This window comes from Alligator sinensis, unplaced genomic scaffold (genome assembly GCF_000455745.1).
Source record: "Alligator sinensis unplaced genomic scaffold, ASM45574v1 scaffold650_1, whole genome shotgun sequence".
Classification (NCBI taxonomy): domain Eukaryota; kingdom Metazoa; phylum Chordata; order Crocodylia; family Alligatoridae; genus Alligator; species Alligator sinensis.
The window spans coordinates 188,435-213,030 of record NW_005842674.1 but is presented as its reverse complement, the minus strand read 5'-3'; the positions used below and the strand labels follow the sequence as shown (position 1 = coordinate 213,030).

Here is a 24,596-nt window from a genome sequence, read left to right as displayed (position 1 = left end):
GCCCGGTGCATGCAGCAGCTCTAGCTTCCACTGCATGCCATGTGCTGGGACCACTGCCAGTCACGTGGGGCACACGGCGACTCTGGCCTGGGGCACGTGGCAGCCGAGGAGCTGGGGGTAGCGATGGGCAGAGTCGCCAGAGGGCGGCCGGGGCTGCATCAGCCCAAACTCATCCTCCTGCTGCGGCCTGCCAGGCGCGCTGGGGCTCACGGGCCCAGGTCCTGCAGCAGGCGACTCAGACCAGCCTAGGCAAACCCACCATCCAAACTCTTAGCAAAACAACTCTGTTACCCCAGCATCGTCCCCAGCCCTGCCGCAGGGAAACCAGGGTGGCCGCCAGCATCCCCCTCCTAGAAACGGGTGTTGATATTTACACTGCAGAGGCCGTGTCCTGCTACAGAGGAAGGGAAAACTCCCCAGCCCGTACCAGTCTGACGGGGGGGTCCTTCCTGACCCCAGTTGTGACCCCTTTACCTTCCCCGCGCCATTACCGTATTCTCTCACACGCGGCGCACCGCTCCCCTGAACCAGCCCCCCAAGCTGGTGTGCGCGCACGAGCCGGGGGCAGACGAAGCCCCCGGCTGGTTTCCTGCTCCACGGCACAACAGTGCCGCAGGACCCGGCAGGCCACAGGCCCAGCCACGGCCTAATAAAACAACAGCAGTAATCAATCAATCACATTAATTCGTTGCTTAAATCAATGGCACCAGGTGATTGCTTAAGCAATCACATTAATTGCTTAATCCATACCAGTGATGTATCGCGTAACCACATTCATTGCTGAATTGATCCATAGATAGCATTTATTAATTGCTTAACTCCCTAGGGACCACATTAATTGCTTAATTGGTCAGAAGCATTCATTAATTGCTTAACCCCTAGGGATCACTTAATCACATTAATTGCTTAATTAACACCAGTCATTAATTGCTTAACCCCTATGATCCAGGGATCACTTAATCACATTAATTGCTTAAATAACACCAGTCATTAATTGTTTAACCCCTATGATCCAGGGATCACTTAACTACATTAATTGCTTAATTAATACCAGTCATTAATTGCTTGATCCATATGATCCAGGGATCACTTAATCGCATTAATTCATCACTTAATCGATAATTTAGTCACATCAATTGTGACATTGATCCCACCCACTGATGGCGTAATGGCATTCATTAAGGTGATCAAGGGATCCACTAAGGGATCGGTTAAGGGATCGAGAGGGTGATTAATCATCACCTTTTTCGATCCCCTTAATCACCTTCATTAATTGCTTAATCGATCCCGCAAATACGGAGTCGATCCCAGCACCTTCATTAACTCGCTTAATTGACGCGTTCGTTAATTACTTCTATTAAGCGATTAATTACTTCGCCTCATTAATTGCGGGCACCCCTCCTCTCCCCCGGCCGCGATCACCTCAGCGCGGTGCCGCCGCCAACCGCCGCCGCTTCGAATCCGCGCGCGCTGTCACTGCCCGCGCCGCCCGCCCCTCGGCCCGCCTCCCCCATTGGACAGTCCTGCCGTCACTCCAGCTCCCTCCCCAAGCATTGGCTCAGTTGCCGCCTGAAGGCCCGCCCCTTTCGCGCGAAAAGCGGCGCCCCGCCCCCCTACCTCGCAGCCAATCCGAGCCATGCCAGACAAGGAGACTGCCACCCCCAGCCTGCATTGCGAGTGAGGGGGTTGGTAATCGAGGCGGCCGCAAGGCTTGCTGGGAGCTGTAGTTCTACGGGAGCCCGTTGGGGACAGAAGTGTGGCGGCTGGGCTTGGGAGACTTGCTGGCCTCTGTGGTCCAGGCTGAGCTGCCTCCAAAGCAAGTGGGAGGTGGATTGGAAAGGGCTCAGGGATCAACTCAGGACAGGGCATGGGAGTAAAGATCCCAGGAGGAGAACACTCTCAGCCCCACAACACAGTCCAGGGAGGGGTAAAAGGAGGCAATGGACCTGCACCCCACACTTGCAGAGCTCAAGCTTCCTCCCCCCAGGCGGATGCAAGCTCCAGTTCCTCCAGGGCCCAAAGACAGGCAACAAAGAGGGTTAGGGTTAAGAAGTCCGAGGAGGGCTTGGAAAATAAGTCCTAGGAGGAGAGAAAAGTGCTGAAGAGGGGCCATGAGAGCAGCCTGCAAATACCTGAAAGGCTGCCAGAAGGAAGTGGGAGACCCCTTTTCTCTTCTGCTGCAGAGAGACCAACAGCATCAAGTTGCAGCCAAATAGGTTTAGGTTGGATCTGCACCATCAGGGCAGGGAGGTGTGGAGCTGTTCAGGAAAACAGCCGCTGGGTGGGGATGATGGAAGTGCAGTGATATCTGTGCTCTAATATGAGGACGTCCCCGGCTTCTGGGCTTTGCTGGCCACCTTCTCCCTTCCTGCCTGCTCCATGTGTGGGGGGGGGGCGGAAGAGGGACTGGGATGTGCCAATGCTCCTGCTGAGACCAAAGCCGGTTAAAGGGTCTTGCCCCTCTGCTCAGGGTCAGACTGATGCCAGATTTGGGGTCAGGAAGGAATTTTACCCCCCCGGGATTGGTGCTGTTTGGGGGGGGCACTCCACCTATAATCTCTTGAGCATTAACAACATTTCATAGAAGCAGGACGTTGGCTTCCATGGTTCCCTTGCTTTACCCATGACAGGTGGGTGTGTTAGGTCTGCGTTGTGTCAGGGTTGATGGCAGTCTTATGTAGAATTTAGATTGTGGTTTGTCTGGTTAGGGATGATCCTGCCTCAGGCAGGGAGTTGGACTAGATGCGAGTTCTGGAGGTCCCTTTCAGCCCTACTTTTTCTATGATTCTGTATGTGTCTTATTCTATTCAGGTGTTGGGAGACGCAACTACAACAGAGGCAAGATCGTGAGCTCTGCAAATAGCTGGCTTGTGTCCCAGGCAGGCCGCAGAACCAGCGTAGAATAAAGGCTGGTCCAGCAGGGCTCCACAGATGGTTCTGTCTGCTTCCCATCTGTTTATCAGGGCAGCAGGTGAAGGCAAAGGTTTAGATGGTGTAGCGGTGTTCACAAGGCATGGTTTAGACATAGTCGTCGTTGGCAAACCCTCAATTCAAGGATGGTCTCTATCATGGCTCACTGATGGGCAGATCAGCTGGCTGGCAGGGGCCAAACTGGGTGGTGCACCCCCCAGTTCAACCCTGCCCTGCAGGGGTTTTGCAGGGTAAAGGCTCAGTGATGAGCTGTGGAAGACACATAGCTAGCTTGAGTTAAGCAAATGAAGCAGGGGACTAGGTGTTTCTCACCTCCTTGGGCACCTGCATGCACCAAACTAGCACCACAGGGATCATTCAGTCCCTTGGATCAAATTCCAGGAAACCTCTGACTCTGGAAGACACCTCTAGCACACCAAGGAGCTGCAACCACCTGTGCAATGAGGTGTGGATTGTGCAGCAGGTAGCACTTCTACTTCAGCAGTGATAATGGATGTCGTTGCTGAAATGAGCTTCTAGGTCCTGGTAAAAGCTCAACATCTCAGCTCTAGCAGAAGAGACTTGGACAGAGCTAAAGAGCCGCCAGTTGTATTGGATGTGGTGATATTATCAGCCAGCTCCATGCTGGAAAACGAGCATTTTAAAGGAATGTGCAGGGGTGGACAGCCATGCAAACAGAGCCCGAGAAGAAAACTCAAAGCAGGCTGTAAAAGGGGTAGGAAAAGGAAAAACAACAAATGAAAACAGCTTCAAGTATCCACATTTAAAGCAGTTAAAATAACACTGGCTGAGCCATCAGTTCCTGGGCTTTTAGCTAAGATCAAGCAAGACTGGGGGCATCTGAACCCCGAGGCCTCCGGGTCTGGGGTTCACACAAAGGATACGTGTTTGGATGTGGGGAGTATCCAAAGCCCTGGACCAATGGGTCTGGGAGGGAGCATACTTGCCCAGTGGCAAAGCCACACAGATTTGACTATTGAGCTCTGCTCAGTTGAATTTTGGAACTTGACTATTGGGCTTTGCCCAACTAAATTTCGACTGATTTGGAAAAGATAAGAAATAATTAGTTGCCAGCAGAAATTACCTAGCTGGCTTTACCCAGGCCACAATGTTTTCCCTCTTTCCCAGGCTAAACTGGCGAGGAAAGGAGGCATAGGAACCCCTCAACCTTAGAAAACAATGTTGGGTGAACTAGAGTCAGAGGCTGCAAGTAGGGTGAGCTACTTTGCCAGAGATAAATTAGCCAGTTTGAGAGGAATTCTCCAAGGCATAAGAAATATTTTGTGCAGCCAAGCCCCTCCCTAGATGGCTGTATTTATTAGACCCATCAGTGAACCCTTGTAGAGATTATCCTCAAATCCAGGGATTGAATCACCACCTCTCAGTGGTCCCATTAACAACATCCTTAAGTGAATGGGCTTCATTTGCAAATGAAAAGTAGATCCAGCCTCCCCCAACAAAACTGGGAGAGACAGAGACAGATGGGGCAGGAAATAATTACTGCCTTGGAGAGGGGAAGAGGCAGGCAATCTGAAGCTTGTATGGGACTGAGCTGGGGAGGTATAAAATTCTAATAGGGCTCATCTATTTTAGACTGCTTTAATTAGTAACTGTGCTTCATTGACCCTGCATCATCAGATTCATCACAGGACCTTGCAAGAGGTGAGAGGCTCCCAGTTTTCTATCTATCGACTCCTCTGTGAAATCCTATGAAATATGAACTTTAATTTCTACCCAGGAGAACTTTTACAATCTTTGCTCTGATGCCTGAAATGCAAAAAATCTTGTTGGTCTAATAAAAGATACCATCTCTGCTAAACCCTGATGCAGTTGCTTATCTATAAACTGCAAGGTAACCAGGGCTAGTCCTTTTTAATCTAGTCAGTCAGCCTTGCCCTTCACTGTGTATGTAGCTCTGAATGATTGTTTTATTCCACAAGAATGCCAGATCTTGTTTTCCCTCATTTCTGACTACAGAAAAACAGCAGGTCCATTGCCAAATATTCAGAGAGACCACCCCCCAAGGTGGAATGTGTTTGAGAAAGGGAGATGACAGGCTCTGACAGGCTCACAAAAGCTCGTACTATTGTGTGACTTAATGACTCTGTATAGGGTGCAAATCTTCAGGATGTGTTTAATGCTGTGAATTCCTAGTTGAAGTCTGTGGGCTGAATTTGTGACTCGTGCGTCACCCTTGGATCTCAGATCCCCCTGGTTGAGCATCACTGCTCCAAGCACGCACAAAGCGACAGTGAAACAGAAACCCCCATCAGTGCCTGCCTACCATCCCTGTGCAATTTTGTTATAATGAAATGTAGATTATTGGATTATAAATATAATGACATAAAACAAGCTTTATCATTATTTTACAGGCCTATATTACCAGGATCTTTAAATGCTTTCCCAAACAAATGCAAAAAAGCCCAACCTGCATTAGAAACATCTGCACCAATTCACCCTAATGTGCCAAGCAAGCTCCCCAGGCAGCAAGCCCTCACGCATGCGCACTACATACCACGAGTATTCCATCAGGCCGCCCTACAACCTCCACGCATGCGCTCTACACACCAAGCTAGTTCCACCCGGCCGCCTTACAACCCCCACGCATGCGCACTATACACACAAAGAATATTCCCAGTGGGCCACCATATAACCTGCACGCACGCGCAGAGTGCAAGGCTGCCTTAAAAAAGAACTGCCCGGACTTCCCGTTGCGCATGTGCAAAGTAGAAAGACCTAGAGGCGTGTCTCTGTGCTTGCCTTACCTGTGCGAACACACCAGAGAGCTAACAGGGCGCAAACGCTGACGGCGGCTCGCGCATGCGCTCCGCGTGCTTCCGGCCCGCTTCCCCGCACCTACCGGAAGTAGCGGTGCCTGGCGACGGGAGCCCGGACGGGCCTAACCGAGCCGAGCTGAGGCGCCGGGACCGCCGCCATTATGGTGTTTTACTTCACCTCCAACGGTGAGCGCCTCCCCCTCCCCCTCCCGCACTATTGCTGCCAAGCATGCCATTTCCACCGCTTTAAAATGCCTTGCAGGCCCTGATCCGCACGACTCGCTCACGTGGTGTAGGTTTGTATTCTTGTCTTGCGACTTCCCTGCCCCGGGGCGGGGGGCTGGACTCGGTGCACTTCCGAGGTCCACTTCCAGCCCGGATGTCTATGAAAAGAGCAAGATATTGGGTCATTTTTTTGGGGGGGGGGCTGGTTTGTTTAAGGCAAGTGTGGAAACTCCATTGTTTTAATCACTTCCAAACAAACTGGACACGAGTCTGGAGGAAGCGTGTCACTGCAAGGGGAGCGGTGCTGGCTCCTACCTTAGGGGTCTTTAAAAGGAGACTTGATAACTACCTAGCTGGGGTCATATGAGCTTAAACTGACTAGGGGTCATATGAGCCCAGCCTTCATTGCTGCCCAAGGCAGGGGGTCGGACTTGATCTGTTCAGGTCCCTTCCAACCCTATGAAGGATCATTGCCCAGGCCTCGGGGAGGGGAGGGGAGTTGTTTAGATAATTATTTCTCTCACTTATAAATCAGGCTGGCCTAAATGCCTTGTTTTTCTTGTCTGTTCCTCAGTCGTTCCTTCTGTTTACACCATTTACATGGGAAAAGATAAATATGAAAGTAAGTACACCAAAATGCTTGAGGTGATGATGAATTGGTTTAGATGTTTTCATTTGCTATTTTTTTTTCATGTGTTTGTGTGTTGAAACAGCTGGTTGTGTTGTTTTGAAAGCAATGGTTTTCTTATAACTGCGCTGTAAGTTTAACACCTCGTGTAGTCAGTTGTATCATATATTGAGGTGAGGTGGAGGTGCCAGAGGAGCCGCGTGCCCTTTTCTTTCCCTCTTGATTATATCAGGCTGTTTATTTTAAGAAACAATATATAGTAAAGGCTCTGTTATCTGGCAACAAAATATAATATATAACAAAATATAATAAATATTATAATATTTACAAAATATTATATATACAAAATATAATAAATAACAAAATATGCCGGTTAATTGAGCAGCCCCAGCTTCCGCTTCTCACGCCACGTTTGGGGCGTCCCTCTGCACCTCCCACGGCGTCGCCACCCCTCCCTCAGGGCGCTGCGGGACACGGAGGTGGGTCCCATACAGCCTCGCACAACCTGTTATGCCCGTGGGCCGTGGGGGCTCGGCAGTGCAGGCTGCTTTGCCCCAACCAATGGGGGCTCGGAGAAACTGGAAGTGCCATGGCAGGCACTTGCGGTTTCACTTAATCTTACAAGCTGGCATGCCGGTTAGTGGAGCATGGTGGCTTGTAAGATGTCAGATAACAGACCTTTTACTGTAGTTTCAGTTATCATGCACGTAGGCTCTTCTGTAAACCTTTCTTAATAGAAGATCATGTTGAGATCTCTTTAAGTGCATGCCTCTTAAAGGGGTGTAGGTTGTAGCCGTGTTGGTCTAAGGACACGGGTAGACAAGGTTCCTTGGGTGAATCTGATATCTTTTATTAGACCAACCCAAACAGTTGGAGAATAGTTATTAAGCAAGCTTTCGGGTTCAAAAACCCTTTGTCAGGCTAAAGAAGTGTCAGCAGTTGGTGTGTGCTCTTCCTGGATGGGATGGAAAGTAAAGTTGTCAGTTGTCAACTGACTCCCCAGCCCCTGGCTTCTTTACTTTTCATCCCATCCAGGAAGAGCACACACCAACTGCTGACACTTCTTTAGCCTGACAAAGGGTTTTTGAACCCGAAAGCTTGCTTAATAACTATTCTCCAACTGTTTGGGTTGGTCTAATAAAAGATATTGGATTCACCCAAGGAACCTTGTCTGCCTCTTAAAGGACACACAGAACTTGGAAAAAATCACATCTGAATTTATTTACTTTAAATACAAATAACTCCAAAAAATGAGCAGAAGAAAAGCATTTGCTTTTCAGTTTTTTCCCCTTCTTGAGTTAGTGTTGAAATAAAATAGGCTTCTTGTTATCGTATCTTGTTTTAACAGATTGAGGCTGCAGATTTGTTTTATTTGACAGCTCTGCCTGGGCTGCCAATACAGAAGAGAGTTGGTGCTTCTTGTTTTTGAGAACTCTCTCTATGAAAACAGTATCCCCCTCTCTCAGGTGTTTACATGAAGAATTGTGCTCCACCTGAAAAAGAGACTTGAAATAGAAGGAAAGGAAGAAAGAGAGAGAGAATGTCAAAGTGTTCAGAGTTTTGCCCTGAATCTCTAACTACCCAAAGGCATGCTGTGTTCTGTAGGGGTCGGGGAGGTAACTTACTGTGCTTGTTCTTCTTTTCTATTCCTGCAGATGAAGACCTAATAAAATATGGCTGGCCAGAGGATATTTGGTAGGTGCTGAAATTGCTGTTTCCTGTGCAGTTTCAGTCCCGTATGCTTGTAAAATGAACTGCTTTCCTAATGAGCTTTGATTGGAGGCACTGCTAGTGCTCCCTCTGACTGCTACAGATGCAATGAGCACCTTCTAAGGCAGGGGCAAGCAATTATTTTGGGCAGAGGGCAGCTTACTGAGTTTTGGCAAGCCATCAAGGGCCACATGACAGGCAGCCCAGGGCAGATTAATATTAATTTTCTAAAATTTTAGGGGCTTCGTGGGTCAGATAGAATGGCCTGGCGGGCCGTATCCGGCCCCCGGGCCGCAGTTTGCCCACCCTTGTTCTAAGGCCATCACCCTGACCATTTTCATGGGGTGGTGGCTTAGTGTCTAGATTACATTACAAAGACATTGGCTGAGATAGGGGCCCCTGTTCTGCTGGATACTGCACCCACATAGTAAGAGCCTGTCCCTGCCCCATTGACTTCAAGCCTGTGTTCTTGTTCATACATGGAGTTGTTCAGCTACTGCTCAAGGACTCTGGGTATGGATGCTTTTAGTTTAGTTCATGGGTACTTTGTCCTGGTGTAGCTTAGTTTTGTTTTGAAAACCATTTTAATTAAATGAGAACTAGGCCCGCTCATTCTGGACTTTGGGTCTGTGCACATACTCCTTCAGGGAAAACTGTTTCTGCTTAATGCTGTGTGTAGACATGCTGTAAGTAAACCAAGCAAAGAGCATTAAAAGAACTGGAGGCACAGACATGAAACAGGTGCACAGCATGGAGCTGGGAGTGGAGCTCTGATCTCCTGACCCCTCCATTGGCGCTGTGTCTAGATCAACCTGCACTCTCTTCCATCCAGTCCCTATGTTTAACACCACTTTGTTCCCTTTGTAAGCATTCACGCACATGGCAGGAGAGGAAAATATTGTGTCCTCTCTTAGCAGCTTCCTTCATTCCCATTCAGTGAGTTGCGCCTGAATGCTCAGAAACCTGACAGCTAAAAGCTTGGCATAGCTGACTGAACAGATGCCATGGGAAGAAGCGGTGCTCTAATGTATGTGGTTCTGCCACCAGTCACACACGGAAGTTTATATGGCTGTCATAGAATCATAGAAAATTAAGGTTGGGAGGGATCTCGGGAGGTCACATCTAGTCCAACCTCTTGCTTAAAGCAGGACCAGCCCCAAACAGATCATCCCAGCCAAAGCTTTGTCTAGCCAGAGCTTAAAAATGTCCAAGGATGGAGACTCTCTGGGGAACATGTTCCAGTGCTTTACCACCCTCCTAGTGAGAATTTTTTTCCTAATATCTAACCTAATATCTAACCTCCCTTGCTGCAACCTGAGACCATTGCTTCTTATTCTGTCATCTGCCATGGCTGAGAACAATCTCACAAAAATGCCGCTGATTGCTGCTGATGCGAAGGATTAATACATTTTCCATATAGGTGTGGTGTTCAAGGTCAAACGGTTCTAGGGCTCTTCATAGTCCTTAAATGGCTGTAGAAAGGGTCAGCCCTCCCGGCAGGGCTGAACGCACAAAACTTATCAGAATTGACACTTGCTCTTTCAATAGCTGTTTCAGCCAAAATACTTGGCATTGAATGTGCTATGCTGATTGTACTTCCTTATCTCTAGCTCAGGCCTTTTTGGAGGTTGGCCTGAGGCATGTGAGGGGTAACAAGAAGGGTTTCTACAAGTATGCTGATAGCAAGAGGAGGATCAGGGAAAATGTGGGATCCTTACTGGATGGGGAGGCAACCTTGTGACAGAGGATGCAGAGAAGACTGAAGTACTCAATGCCTTTTTCACCTCAGTCTTCATGGGCAAGGGCAGCTCCCAAACTACTGCACCAGGCAGCACAGTTTGGGGAGGAGGTAAGCAGCCTTAAGTGGGGAAAGAACAGGTTAGGGACTGCTTAGAAAAGCTGGACATGTACAAATCCATGGTGCCAGATGGGATGCACCGGAGGGTGCTGAGGGGGTTGACTGATGTGATTGCAGAGCCATTGGCCATCATCTTTGAAAACTCATGGCAATTGGGAGAGGTCCCGGGTGATTTGAAAAGGACAAACATAGTGCCCATATTTAGGAAAGGGGAGGAGGGGGATCCAGGGAAGTACAGACCAGTCAGCCTCACCTCGGTCCCTGGAAGAATCAGATCCTCAAGGAATCCATTTCTAAGCACTTGGAGGAGAAAAACGTGATTAGGAACGGTCAGCATGGATTCACTAGGGGCAAGTCATGCCTGACCAACCTGATTGCTTTCTATGACTAAGTGACGGGGTCTGTGGATGTGGTGTACCTTGATTTTAGCAAGGCTTTTGATTCAGTCTCCCCCAGCATTCTTGCAGTCAAGCTAAGGAAGTATGGGTTGGATGAATGGACTGTGAGATGGGTAGAAAACTGGCTGGATCATCAGTCTCGGAGAGTAGTAATTAATGCCTTGATGTCTAGCTGGCAGCCGGTATCACGTGAAGTGCCCCCGGGGTCAGTCCTGGGGCCGGTTTTGTTCAATGTCTTCATCAATGACCTGGAAGATGGCAGAGTGCACCCTCAGCAAGTTTGCAGGTGACACCAAGCTGGAGGGAGTAATAGATCTGCTGGAGGGTAGGGCTAGAATTCAGAGTGACCTTGACAAATTGGAGTATTGGCCCAAAAGAAATCTCAAGGTTCAACAAAGACAAGTGCAAAATCCTGCACTTAAGAGGGAACAGTCCCATGCACTGGTGCAGGCTGGGGATGACTGGCTGGGCAGCAGCTCTGCAGTAAAGGACCTGGGGGTGACAGTGGGCAAGAAGGTGAACAGGAGCCAGCAGTGTGTCCTTGTTGCCAGGAAGGCTAACGACATCCGGGTCTGCGTTGGGAGAAGCGTTGCCAGCAGATCGAGGGCAGTGATTCTTCCCCTGTATTCGGCACTGATGAGGCTGCATCTGGAGCCCCGTGTCCAGTTTTGGGCCCCTCACTACAGAAAGGATGTGGACAAATTGGAGAGAGTCCAGCAGAGGACAACGAAAATGGTTGGGGTGCTGGGGTACATGACTTGTGAGGAGAGGCTGAGGGAACTGGGCTGATTTAGTTTGGACAAGAGGAGACTGAGGGACGATTTAATAGCAGCCTTCAACTACCTGAAGTGGGGTTCAAAAGAGGCTGGAGCTGGACTGTTCTCAGCGGGGGCAGATGACTGAACAAAAAGCAATGATCTCAAGTTGCAGCAGGGGAAGTTTAGGTTGGATATTAGGAAGAATTTCCTCACTAGGAGGGTGGTAAAGCACTGGAACAGGCTTCCGTCCCTTCCCACCCTGACTTTTTATGATTCTGTGTTGGGTTCCCTGTTAATTAGTGTTCTGGGCCTTTTTTGTAGACTGATGATAAAGGAGTGGGATCTTCTGTCCATGGAACATCTTGTTGTCAGTGATTACTTATAAGAGAGCTTATTTCCTTCCAGTTTTTAAAGAGGGACGAGAGAGTTTTAGTGCTTTCGATTTGATAATGCTTTGCTACAGTTCTATCAGGCCAGCCTGTTTTTGTCTCATGTTTTGCCCAGTATTGGTTAATTAACTTAGTGCTCGTTTGAAGAGAGAGAATTATGTTTCTGCTGTTTCCATAGGAATCGCTAGACGGAGCAAACTGCAGTTCTTTTTGCATAAAATGTTAATGTTTCCTGCGTGTATTGTTTTTTTAAAGCAAACATGAGGTTTTTGTAACTGTGGCCTTTAGTTTTTTCAATTTCCTTCTCATTAAGGTGGGTGAATATTTGCTCAAAGATTGAAACCAGGATAAGGTGTTACAGTTCCCTGGTGTGCCGTCAAACATGCATGTTTTGAATATTTTTTTTTTTAATGCCGTTGCCCAAGAGACGACAAATCTATTATAGCAATCTGCATTAAAGAATTAATTTCAGATCAAGTGGCCTCTCTGTTGCCCTGTGTTAAACGTGCCTTTGTGTTCTGTAGGTTTCATGTGGATAAGCTCTCCTCTGCACATGTGTATCTCCGATTACACAAGGTAATCACAAAGTTCTGGTGCATTTAAGCATGCATGCTAATTGCTGGTGCCTTGCAAAGCCTTTTTCTAAGGTTCTTCTCTGTGGTGATCCACGTGTGTGGGCAGATCTGCTTATATAGAGCCCGAGTGAACCCTCCTGGGCTCTCCAAGGTACCTGTCTGATGGAGAAGACTAACAGGGCTAGTGTCCATGTGAACAAGCAACATAGGCAGAAGGGAAGAGAGGCCCAATCCAGAAGCGCCACAAGACTGGAAGTTAGATGGTCTGGGCTTTGCTATAGGCTTGTGACACCTGGGAATGCTCATTTAAGCCTCTCTGCCTCCTTCCCTCTCAGCAAAACAGGGTGAATACTTCAGAAGGGTGTAGTAGCAAACTATAAAGCATTATGTTGCTTGGAAGCCTGGACAGTGGGTGCGGTAGAAATGTAAAGTAGTGTGAAATACTTGTAATGAAGGTCACTTCATGTTTGTGTAAAGGGCACTGGGGTGGTTATCCATATTCTGCCACAATTTCTCAGAAAGCCATTAATGTTACGCTGGTCTGTTGTAGGGGCAGACAGTGGATGACGTTCCTAAAGAAGTGCTGATAGACTGCGCCCATTTAGTGAAAGCCAACAGTATTCAAGGTAAGACTTGCCATGGAAATTGGGGGAACTTGGTGTGTGTGGGGAGGGGGGTTAAATCAAATGTATGATAAGTTTAAGTACACTATATCACTTGCAGATTTTATGGGAAGCAGATGTCTCTTGCAGCAGCTGACGTTGCCTGTTATATTTTCATATTCAGGAACTTAAAATCTCTTAAGTTCCTGGTTGTGCCTCCCATATCAGCATCTGAGCCAAAGGGGGCCTTTCAGTTTTCCTCCAACACCCTCTGAAGGCCCCCTTTTGTAGTAATCGCCCTTTTGGCAAAGGCAGGCTCCATCTGGAGTTCATTAACACTGCTGTAAGACTTGCATTACCCCAGAGAGCTATGTAGCCATGTTCTTGTAACGCTGGAACTTCCAAAGCGAAGTAAAGTTGTCTTCCTCCTTTCAGATCAGGGCTGTAGCATCAGTAAGACCCCATCGCTGCGGATGTTTCCATTCACTCAATGATAAAGACACTGGTCATGGGGGTGAGAGAATAGAGCAGTCTCTCCTTCTGATCCAGAAATTCTCTCCTCTCTTCTTCCCATCCTGCAGGCTGCAAAATGAACAACGTCAATGTGGTGTATACGCCGTGGACCAACCTGAAGAAGACTGCAGACATGGATGTGGGACAGATAGGGTTTCACAGGCAAAAGGATGTAAGTGTTTGCTACGTTCTGGTGAAGTTAACTTGCCAGGAGAGAGCAATGTGCTCCTATTGTGAACTGCTGCCGTATCGAGAGTTGAACAGGGCACCTTCCCATAAGTCTTCTAAAATGAAGACGCTACCGTATGAGAGAGAGATGACCTGGTGTGTTTGAACTTATCTGAATTTCTGTTTATGAAACTATTTGGGTGTCAGAGTATAGCATGATAAAGCCAGTATGACACAGGGAAGGCACACATTGCACTAGGGCTGCATAACTGATTAATAAGCAGCTCTAAGAAGTGATGCCAAGCATCAGAATACACAGACTTCTTGAATTTCCAGCTGCACTTAAACTGCCTTCAGTAAGATTGTAACAGCTAGTTTGCTTTCTGGTAGCATAGTGGGGGCCAACCTGGGCCAAAATAAACCTTCTCTTGCATGATCTGTTGCTCTGCTCCCTGCCCAAACTGTTGCTCTGCTTTCTGTTTCCTCCTTGATCTGAAGTGTGCCACAAATCCCTGTGGTGTAATGCACATCAATGAAACTGGTGACCGTTTCAGAAATGAGAGGCCTTGAAAACTAGGAATCGGCTCCTCTGCCTGTTAGATGTAGGTGTTTTCAGTGATTACAGAGGAACCACCAGACTTAAAATGTGAATCTCCATCTCAAAACCAGTAATTGTCAGATGCGAGTTTCTCCTTTCTCCTGCTTTCCTTGATTCCTCCCCCACAAAAAAAATTTAAGTGCTCTACTGTGAAATTGAAGACTGAATTTAAGAGTCCTGCAGGTCCTCAGATGAAAAGTTGTTGTAGCTTAAAGCAAAGGACTCTGATCTAAGCTTTCTCCTGCAGGTTCATTTTGTGATGTTGGAAGTCACTTTAATTCCTTCAGACCTGGCCCCAAACCTGTAGAAATGGAAAGACTCTCATTTACTTCCACTCTGCTTGAATTTGGCCATTGGTGCTTCAGGTTTACAGACTTCAGAGGCAGGAAGGGTAGAGGTTTATACTCTGAAGGAGGTTGGGCTCCACAGAAGCCCAGTGGTAAAACACCAATCTACACTGCTAAGGAGAAAGTTGGAGTCTGATCTGCAGCACCCTTGCCAGCAGTGTGAGTTTCCTTTTGCCAACATGCCTCTAACATGAAGGTGTCCCTTCCTCCAAGCCACCATTCAGTGGTGGCTGGAAGGATCGGTCTCCACAGTCTGTTCAGTCCAGAGCCTCTGCTGAAACTACTACCAAAACATATTAATTGCAATCATTGGTGGTAGTGTGGGGGTGAATAGGTTGTCTGCTTTGAGGTACGCTTGCCTATTGGTAATGTATTTGGTTTCCCAGCTTCTTACACATGGGCTACCAAATGACAGGGGCTTTTCAGCTGTTTAGAGCAGCAACGCTCAACCTTTTTGGACTCAAGGTGCCTCTCACTGGACTCTAGGCACCCTCCATATCTTCCGTGATTTGAGTGGCATCCAATTTCCAAAACTAATTTATATATTACAGTGTTTATCTTCTTACACTGGGGCTGGCAATGGGGGTGGGGGATCATCCAGACAGAGACAAGCCTGAGCCTGGTTTATCTGCTTATCTCCTCACATGTTACAGCACTCTTGGTGGCACCCTAGGGCTTCCTGGCACCCTGGCTGAGAATCACTGGTTTAAAGGTTTAGGAACACCATGTAACTGTAGATATAATAACTAAAGAAAAAAATGGTCTTTCATCTTTCTCATGATGACACTCTCTCTTGAAACAAAGGCCAAAGTTGGGGCATTTTTATAAGGATCATAGGTCTTTCCATTCCAAAGGTGAAAATGCTGACAGTGGAAAAGAAAGTGAATGAGATCCTGAACCGGTTGGAGAAGACCAAAGCGGAGCGTTTCCCAGACCTGGCTGCTGAGAAGGAGACCCGGGACAGAGAGGAGAGGAATGAAAAGAAAGCTCAGATCCAAGAGATGAAACGGAAAGAAAAGGAGGAGATGAAGAAGAAGAAAGAGATGGAAGAACTTAGGTGAGTAGTGTCATGTGTGGTTGGCTTCAGGTATCAGGGTTTTCCACCCTGGTCATGAGAGGCACCATCTAGGCATGTTGAATGTGGCTTTTATTTCATCTAAACCGGTGGTTTTTAACCCTTTTTAGGCTTGAGGCCCTCCTTGAGAAATGCCAACTCTTAATTTTCATTCATTCTCTCTCTTTTGACTGCAGCAAAATACTAGGGCAAATCTTCTGTTGCAAGCAACTTAGAAAGGCCACAGCAAGGCAGAATGCTTTTGACACTGTGGATTTATATTGTGAACACTCTGGGTTTATGTTGTGAATCCCGTTTGCACACCTAACAGTGCTAACATTGCTCGGCACCCTGTGACACCCCTGAAAAAAATCTCAGGGCACCCCACAGCACCCTGGTTGAGCATCACTGATCTAGGCTGCTGCTCTCCTGGACAAACAATGCCTTCATTACTTAGAGACAAAAAAGCAATGGAAGTCACTAAGTGAATTGGGCAAGTGCATCAAACTCTAAACTGGGGGATAGGAACAGTTTCTAGACCTGGGACCTGAGTCTTCTGCAATTGTGCTGGAAGATCCTAGTACTTAAATGCTTGCCAACCTTTGCAATGGATGTCGTTGCTTGCGGTGCAGCAGGACACTTGTAGAACATGTGAGGCTCTGAGGGAGATGGCTGAAACTGGGGGGCGCTTTTTGGCCTCAGAGTCCATCTCAAACGGTGACTAAGAGCTGCAGAATGAATTCCCTAATACACAGGGAAAGTACGACATACCTCGGTACATGGTGGCATAGCCATGCTGGGCTTTTTGAGGTGTGACATGTTGGCCTTTCTCTTATGGATGTGGCCATATTCCTCTGCATGGAGATTGTTCGACATGATAACCCTGCTACCCTGACTGTGTCAAGCTTGGATGTGCCTAGTGTCCGACCAGAGATGTTTACACTTTATATGTATCCAATAGCTAGTTAATAGCAAGCAGCTTGTGTTTAAATGGGCCTGAGGCAGGACTTTGGACAATCTCTGCTCCCTTGAACCTTTGGGAGCACTTAGGAGTTCCATGGGGGGGGATGCAGCAGCGACACCAGAGAGTGACCCCCTGCTTCTGCTCCCAGTGACACCTGGGACAGATCCCAATAGCTGCAACAGGGGCCATGCTCAGGTTGAGAGTTAAAAATGCATCTTACTAGTTGATTTTGTTTCCCTTGCAGGAGCTACTCATCCCTAATGAAGGCTGAGAACATGTCCTCCAACCAGGTATGTGCAGCTGCACTCTGTGAAGGTCATGGAGAGCAACAAGGGAACTTGAAGGGGAGACGGGGCTATCAGGTGTGAGCACTTGCTTGATAAAAGGCTGAGAGTGGGAGAGGGACAGATCAGTAAGTGGAGGATAGGGACAAGTATAGGGGTCAGAGAGGATGCAGGCTTCTTGAGGAGTGCTGGAAGCTGGTATTTGCAGTGGTCAGCTCAGCAGACCTGCTGTCCTGCAGCACATCAGGTCTCTGGTGCCCCTTTGCTTTATGTGAGATGTATTCCTCATCCAAAATGGTGTACTGCGTTGGTGGTGTTTTAGGCATGCAGCTTGGCTCTCCTAACAATAACTTTCAGATCCATTTGCCTGTCACATCCCAGACTCCCAGGCACGGACCCATCTCGTGCAGCCGCTTTTGCGCACGTTTGCCTTTCTCCTGGCTGGCCTGCTGATCCCAGCTGAGAATCACAGGGGTGAAGTGTGCTAGATGAAAGTACCTCCTGATATGCTCGAGCAAGCTGCATCTGATTAGGGACACATGCCAAGTGTCCCCCGTGGGGGAGCACAACGGAAATTCCCATGCTGAGAGGAGTTCCTCTGCTCTGTGCCTGAGCCATGTGTTGCCAGACTGGTGCTGGAGTTATCAAGTTGAGGTCATGTGTAATAGGGTCATACACAAGCTTGCCGGCAAGCGACTAAGCTCTGCTTCCTGACCTAATGCAGGTGAGGGCTATGCATGTCGCGAAGCAAAGATGGCATGTGCTGACCCCTAACAGATACCATTACACAGGCTATCAGCGAAGCTTTTCATAGGACCCTAAAGCAGTGGGGCTGGAAGGGAGCTGCAGAAGTCACATCTAGTCCAACCCCTGCCTGAGGCAGTATCAGCCCTGTCCAAACCAGCCCAGGCAAACCCATTGTCCAGCCTCTTAGCAAAACTACACCGTCAGCCCTAACAACAACAGGCATCACACCCGGACCTGCCACAGGGAAAACAGGGGAACAGCAGCAGCCAATGTCCTGCTGCTACAGGGGTTGTTAAAATATGCTGGAGTGATACCAGGAAGAGGGCCGTGCCCCCTGCTACAGAGGAAGCAACCTGTCTCCACCTTCCAGTCCATACCAGTCTGACTACGGGATAAAATCCCTTCCCAAACCTGGTGAACTGTGACCTTGAGTGGAGGGGCAAGACCCTCTAGCCAGGACCCTCCACGGTTGAGTCCCAGCCAGAGCATCGGCACAGCCCAGTCCCCATCCCCAGCCTGGGCTGCAGCCAGCACCTCTGAGGGAGGTTTGAAAACACCCTGATACATGTAGCAGAGTGGGTGTGGAGGAGCAACCAGCAAAGGTCCAGCTCTAGGCCTTCCAGGCGGACAGGGAAGTGGGAATGGATGAGCTGCTGTCCTGGGAAGCTGAAGAGCCTGCTTGCAGGCGTGTAGCAAGCACTAGATTTCACACTGTCTCTGCCTACACACTGTTGGCAGACAGGACCTGGCTTTGCGTCAGAGGGGGGATTTGTCCTTGGGGTACACTTTGTGAATCGGCCAGGGACTGTTGGATGTGAACACAGGAGGAGGAGGATTGGAGTGATTGTAGCTGTGATGGTGCAGGACGTATGCAAGAAGCAAGGTTCTGGGGGAGGATATTGGACCAGCTGTATAGCTGGGAGAGATGTTTAGATGAGCTTTGGGGAACAAAGTGTTCAGGTCTGGGTGAGAATCCCGCGTGCGAATCCTCTGTGAAGAGTTAGAGCAGTGGTTTTCAATCTTCTTTCATTTGCAGACCCCTTTGAATTGTAACTGTCGGTATTCACATACTTTTGATTGATCATAGTCATCATTCACGGATCCCTTAGATATAGTCTGCGGATTCCCAAGGGTCCGTGGACCACAGGTTGAAAGCCACTGAGTTGGAGGATCAGAGGCACCTGGCTTGAAACCGTGACTGTTTCAGAACTGCGATCACGTGCCTTTTGACCCAGCCTGGTCTGGTTTTCTAGTTTTTGTATTGAAACCAGAAGGAATTCAGCCAATTCCTAAAGGGACAGGAGGCTTTGCTTGCTTTGTCTCACCAGTTGTAAGAAGGGCTTGCAATCCAGTGTCCAGTAATCCTGTTTGTTCTCTCTCTATCCCCAGGACGGAAATGATTCGGATGACTTCATGTAAGCAGGGACGCGTGTTCCTTCCTGAGGTCCTCAGATGTTTTAATTTTTCACCATTGAGAAGAACGCCAAAAATCAAACTTAATTCGTTGCTGGCAACATGTGACCAGACTCGTGCCATGGATTTTATAGATCACGTCTTGAAGGGAGAGGATCTGCGCGTGTGTGTCCATAAGCAAACATCAATTCCAGTGCTCCCAGGACCATGATACTTATTTTATGGGGGGAAGGAGGGGCTTTTAATTGGGTGAGCTATAGGAGTTCTGAGCTGCCTTGAATGCTTTCTTGGCAGCAGGCTGCTTCATAAAATGTGGTTATCCCCTCCCTCCCTCCCTCTCTCCCTAGTATAAATTCACGCCTGGAACCGGACTGGCTGACCTGAGGACTGCTTTCTTTCTTTCCGAGTAACAGCTGATCTGCACGCGTGTCTATCGAAGCCAGGTTATCCCTGCCAGCCACAAGTGCCTCGGCTGTGACAGCTGGTGGCCGTGTCGCGAATTCGCCTGGAGCTAGAGACACAGTTTAGCTGGCAGCAGGTTGTAGTAACAGGAAAGCAGCTACAGAGAGCTGCTGCTTATGAGGACTAGTGTCTGGGCTTCCTTGGCCGCCTGCTCGCTCAGTCCGAGCTGCAGCAAAGCATGCCCCAGCACGCAAGGCTCTTGTCTAGGAAGAGGATAGTCGCACGTGGTGTTTTTGGACTGTGTTGAGAGGGAGTGGGATGGGGCTGCACTTTGGACACCTTTTCTAAAGGATTCAGCTGGCGAACAAGGTGAGTTGGGTCTGGACAAGCTTACAGGCCTATTCAGAACGCTTGACGGAGCGATTACTTGGGTAACGGTACCTTCGGAGCCATCCTGGGATCTGCACTGTGTGTGTGTACATTAGAATTAAAATCCTACCATGCCGTTGAACGTGCTGCGTTGGGGTTGTATGTGTTACCTTCATTAAGAGGACTCCTAAAATCATGAGCTGTCCGGAGGGCTCTAAGCGTAACCTGCATGTAGGACATATGAGAACATAAGTAGCACCAAACTGGGTCACCTATGGTCCATCTAGCCCAGTAGCCTGTCCAGACAGTGACAGAAGTGGATGCTGTACAGAGAGAGCATTAAATGGGGTATCTAGAGTGATATCCCTCTAGAGGATATGTGACTGTTCAGTACGCTCACTGGCATCCCAACCGTGATAGGTTTAGAGATGCCAGTAGAAACATTTCCAACGCTTCTGTTCAGTAGTCACAAATAGATCTATCGGGCATGAATTTATCCAGTCCCTGCTTGAACGTAGCTATGTTCTCTGCCTCCACCACCTGCAGCAGTTAGTTTCATAAGTTAACTGCATTTTTGTTTGTTTGTTTGTTTTTTACAAAAAGTCCATTCTCTCGTTAGTTTAAACCTGTCAACTTCAGCAGGTGCCCTCTAATTCTAGTTTTCTAGAAACCTTTTGGCTTGGGGTGCACTTAGTGAACATGATGGCAAGCAAAAGCCCTCCTGGCCAGAGTTGCCTGACCTTATGGGTCTCCCAGGTCATTGCATCCAGTCCTCTGAGTCTGGAGGCAGCTGCTCACCCAGAGACTCCTCAGCACGTCACACTTCTCCCTGTCATTCACCACAGACGCAAGCACCTTTTATGAGAATGAAAACAGCCCTGTATGCCACAGGTAATGAACAGGGGAGACGGGCGCTTCCACTGCCCTTCTGCAACAGCAGAGGAGCTGTTAGGTGAAGGAGCTCCAATTCTGTGCAGATGCAGGCTCCTGGCATGGAGGTGGCTGGGGGGTGAGCATGTGTGTGGAGCCCTCTTGAAAGCAGCAGCTGGTCCTTTCTCAGGGTCAGGGGCAAAGGAGTTGAGAACCATTCACTGTAGCAAAACTGACTCACTGCTTCAGGACACCCTCTGAGTCCTGTCCCTTGTCTGGAAACCAAGCAGGGCAGAGGGGAGCCCTCTTACCCCAGGAAGCTTCTGTTGCAGTCCCACTTAGTACTGGCCTCTTCCAGGAGCAAGAGGGCAAGCACATCTCTAGGGCCTGGCAAGATCCCTGAGCCCTCATGGTGCAGGGGAGTAATGGATTCCCAATGGGGCCTGTGCATCTGCACTGATAAAGTTCATCCTGCTTTGGAAGTGGACTTGGTAAGAGCCTGGGTGAGCAGTGGCCATCCTCTGGTTGTCCCCTGGGCACTGCCAGGCTGGCAGCTGCCCTTGGGCACCTTCCCTTCCCAAGGGCAGCTGTGTCTGGCATGCAGAGTGATGCCCAGATTGCACGTGGGAGAGAAGCAGAGAGCAACCAGCCTGCTCCTGACTCAGGCCAGGGCTTCAGGACTGCAGCAGCGAGGCAGCCGCCCCCCCTGCAGCCAAGCCGGGGTACTGCCATGCTCAGCCAAGGAGGCAGGGTCAGTCCTGTCCAAACCAGCCTGCACCAACCCATGGTCCGACCTCTTCATAGCAGCCAGCCTGACGCAGCACCAGGCATCGCACCCACCCTGCCCCAGGGAAAGCAGGGGGACGGCGGCAGCCAGCCGGTGCTGCTGTAAAAGGGTGTTGATAGACACTTGAGATGCTGTGCCCCTGCTGCAGAGGAAGGCAGCCCCCCCCCCCCACGTTAAGCAGGAGGGCGTCCCTTCCTGTCCCCAAATGCAGCATCAGTCAGGCAAGACCCTCCAGCCAGGACCCTGTGAGGTTGAGTCCCAGCATGAAGCCTGGAAATCCCCAGAGCAGAGCACAGTTGAGGCCGTGCCCAGATCGCCCCCGATGTGTTGTAATGTCCGAGCAGCAGGTGGAGCCTGGCTTGCACAAGCCCCTGTAGTCTCTGGACACTGCATCACCTCTCCCTTCCTCTCTCTGAAGGGAGCCTCGTGGCCCCAGCCGGGGAAACTGAGGCACAGAGGCAGGGCGGACTTGCCTGATGCCCTGCTGCTCTCCAGAGCTGGGAAGAGAAGGGCTCTGCCCTGCCTGGGGCCAGCTGGCTTGTCTCCGCACCAGGGAGCTGCTTAGTGGTTCCCGGGGCGAAGGATGGCCTGTTTTCCACCCCCACCACCCTCCAGTTTGGTGCCAGCACAGCTGGATCTGAAGCCTCAGTGCCGGGACTGCAGGAGCGTGTTGGCTCCTGGCCTTAAACCCCCTGGACTGTGGCTGGAGGGGGGATAACCCAGACCCGGGTGTGCTGCAGCTGCTGCTGCCTTAGGCACAGCTTGGTTTCCCCTCCAGCTTTCCCCAGCGCCTCTGCGCCGTTTGCCTGAGGGTCTCCCAGCAGCCCTGGACTGTGGGGTCCTCTCTGGGGGGGGCCTGGGCAAACTAATTGTCCCTTCTGATCCTGTCCAAGCCCCAGGCCCTGGAAGCATGAGTCACCCGCAGACCATAGCCTGTGCACACAGTGACCGCTGGATGGCAGCAGGAAACAGGCATTGCTCTGGGGCTGGCTGTCCCTCAAGAACAGGAGTCCTCAAAAGAGATAAAGCACTAAAATCAACAGGCGGTAAAACGGTACCGTAGACGGCATCACCCTGCCGGCTACGTGTCTCTCCAGCTGGTTCGGTTCCAGGACAGAGTCTGGTTTCTGGCCTGGCTGGTGGCTTCCAGCCGGGATGGATCCTGCATCAGACCTCCCCTAAGCCCCTCAACAGCAGTGTCAGCACCGTCGGGCTGGTGTGTGTTGGTCCCAGGCTGTGGGGCTGCAGCCTGGGGTGGAGGGGGGCACTGGAAGGCTGTGGGGCAAAGCCCCGGCAACGTGCAACAAGGACATGTGCAAGGTCCTGCACGTAGGAGGGAACAATACCATGCACTGGTGCAGGCTGGGGGTGACTGGCTGGGCAGCAGCTCTGCAGAAAAGGACCTGGGGGGACAGGGGACGGGACAGTGGATATGAGTCGGCAGCGTGCTCTTGTTGCCAAGAAGGTTAAAGGCATCCTGGGCTGCATTGGTAGGAGCGTTGCCAGCAGATCGAGGCAGTGATTCTTCCCCTCTATTCGGCACTGGGGAGGCCATGTGGAGTCCTGGATCTAATACTACTGCCAGGTGCCAGCTGTGGAGTAGTTGTGTGTCTCCTGGCTCTCACAGCAGGCTGCTGCTCATGAAAGCTGATGCATCCCTGAAGATGAGCCGGTTTCATGCCAGCGTTTAGCCTTAGATGGAGTTTACTGCCCGCTTTGGACCCATGAAACGCACTGCACAGACATGCATTTTGCTATAACCCAGGCATTTCTCTTTCCTTCTGCCCTTTTGTATCTGAGGTGGCAGCAGAGAATCACCGTATTTCTGCGAACGCAGCTCACACATCCCCCCCAGCCAAAACAGTGGAAACCCAAGGCACTGGTGTCCACTGCCCAGTGAAAGCCCAGGGGCAATGGGTCTGTCTCCCTGGGCAATGCCCAGCCAGGAGACACACAGCTATAAGGGACTGCAAGGGGTGAGCCCCTCAGGGGCAAGAGGTGCTTGGGACCCTGTGATTCGAAGAAAGCCCTGTAAGCCCCTGGGAGAGAGCAGGACTGTGCATCTTGTAAACCAAACCCAATCAGACATGCATCAGCTTTCATGAGCAGCAGCCTGCCTTGCCCACAGGACAGGGGCCCTCCTGCTCCCAGGTCAGGGTGGAAGTAGCCAGCAGAGGCCTGGCATCAAGGTCCCCTGCCCGCTGCTGGGACAGGAGAATCACAGAGTCATAGACAATGAGGGTGGAAGGGACCTTGGGAGGACACATTGAGTCCAACCCCTGCTCCAAGCAGGACCAGCCCCAACTACATCATCCCAGACAAGGCTTAGTCTAGCTGGGGCTTCAACACCTCCAAGGATGGAGAGTGCACCACCTCTCTGGGGAGCCTGTTCCAGTGCTTCACCGCCCTCCTCATGGGAGCGTTTTTCCTAATATCCAACCTAAACTTCCGTTGCTGCAACTTGAGCCCATTGCTCCTTGTCCTGTCATCTGCCCCCACTGAGAACAGCCCAGCTCCATCCTATTTGCAGCCCCCCTGCAGGGAGGTGAAGGCTGTTATTAAATCCCCTTGGTCTTCTCTTCTGCAGACTCAATCAGCCCATTTCCCGCAGCCTCTCCTCACAAGTCATGTGCCCCAACCCCATAACTATTTTCATTGCCCTCCACTGGACTTTCTCCAACTTGTCCGCATCCTTTCTGTAGTGGGGGCCCACAACTGGACACCTGACTCGATCTGCTGGCACCGCTCCTCCCAATGCAGCCCAGGATGCCATCAGCCTTCTTGGCACCAAGGGCACACTGCTGGCTCCTATCCAGCTTCTTGTCCCCTGTCCCCCCAGGTCCTTTTCTGCACAGCTGCTGCCCAGCCCATCGCCTCCAGCCTGCTCCGGTGCATGGGGATTGTTCCCTCCTAAATGCAGGACTTTGCACTTGTCCTAGTTCAACCTCATGAGATTGTGTTGAGCACAGGCACATGGCAGGCTTGTGCCAGCGATTTGACTGCACTCTGGGCTTCCCTTTGACCAGTGCTCAGCTGGCAGCCACTCCTGGGCTGCCCCAGAGCAGTGATGTGTGGATAAAAGCTACCCCAGGGCAGTGGCCATGTGTCCACCGCCCTCCTGAAATCCCTCCCGGATTAGCTGCTTGCATGGGTGGACCTGGACCTAAGCTTTGAAAAGTGGGAAGCAGAGAGTGAGATGTATCATCCCATATAAACCAGCTTTTATTTT

At 50.0% G+C, this 24,596-nt stretch overlaps 2 protein-coding genes across 9 annotated transcripts in view; one reads left to right on the top strand and one right to left on the bottom strand.

Annotated features, from left to right (window-relative positions):
- The window catches only part of ESCO2 (establishment of sister chromatid cohesion N-acetyltransferase 2), a 32,849-nt gene extending 26,981 nt beyond the window's left edge, over positions 1 to 5,868 (bottom strand). For 2 of the 4 annotated variants that reach the window (XM_006033884.3, XM_006033885.3), the window contains exon 1: positions 5,447 to 5,583. In XM_006033884.3, the coding sequence (XP_006033946.1) occupies positions 5,447 to 5,460 (14 nt within the window). In that variant the 5' untranslated portion in view covers positions 5,461 to 5,583. Of the gene's footprint in view, positions 1 to 5,446; positions 5,584 to 5,696; positions 5,767 to 5,791 lie in introns of those variants that run through there. The other 2 variants (XM_025215783.1, XM_025215782.1) reach the window with 2 other exon arrangements.
- CCDC25 (coiled-coil domain containing 25) lies at positions 5,758 to 19,852 on the top strand. Of its 5 annotated transcripts, none has more exons than XM_006033887.3 (9): positions 5,758 to 5,894; positions 6,508 to 6,555; positions 8,217 to 8,256; positions 12,199 to 12,250; positions 12,800 to 12,875; positions 13,433 to 13,536; positions 15,332 to 15,534; positions 16,740 to 16,785; positions 18,916 to 19,852. In XM_006033887.3, the coding sequence occupies exons 1-9, from the start codon at positions 5,870 to 5,872 to the stop codon at positions 18,943 to 18,945; spliced, it is 624 nt and encodes a 207-aa protein (XP_006033949.1). In that variant the 5' UTR covers positions 5,758 to 5,869; the 3' UTR covers positions 18,946 to 19,852. The 5 variants fall into 5 exon arrangements, with proteins under 5 accessions (XP_006033949.1, XP_014380304.1, XP_025071569.1 ...); XM_014524819.2 differs by having other exon boundaries at positions 5,869 to 6,000; XM_014524817.2 differs by lacking the exon at positions 5,758 to 5,894 and adding an exon at positions 5,914 to 6,004.
- Positions 19,853 to 24,596: the final 4,744 nt, after the last annotated feature.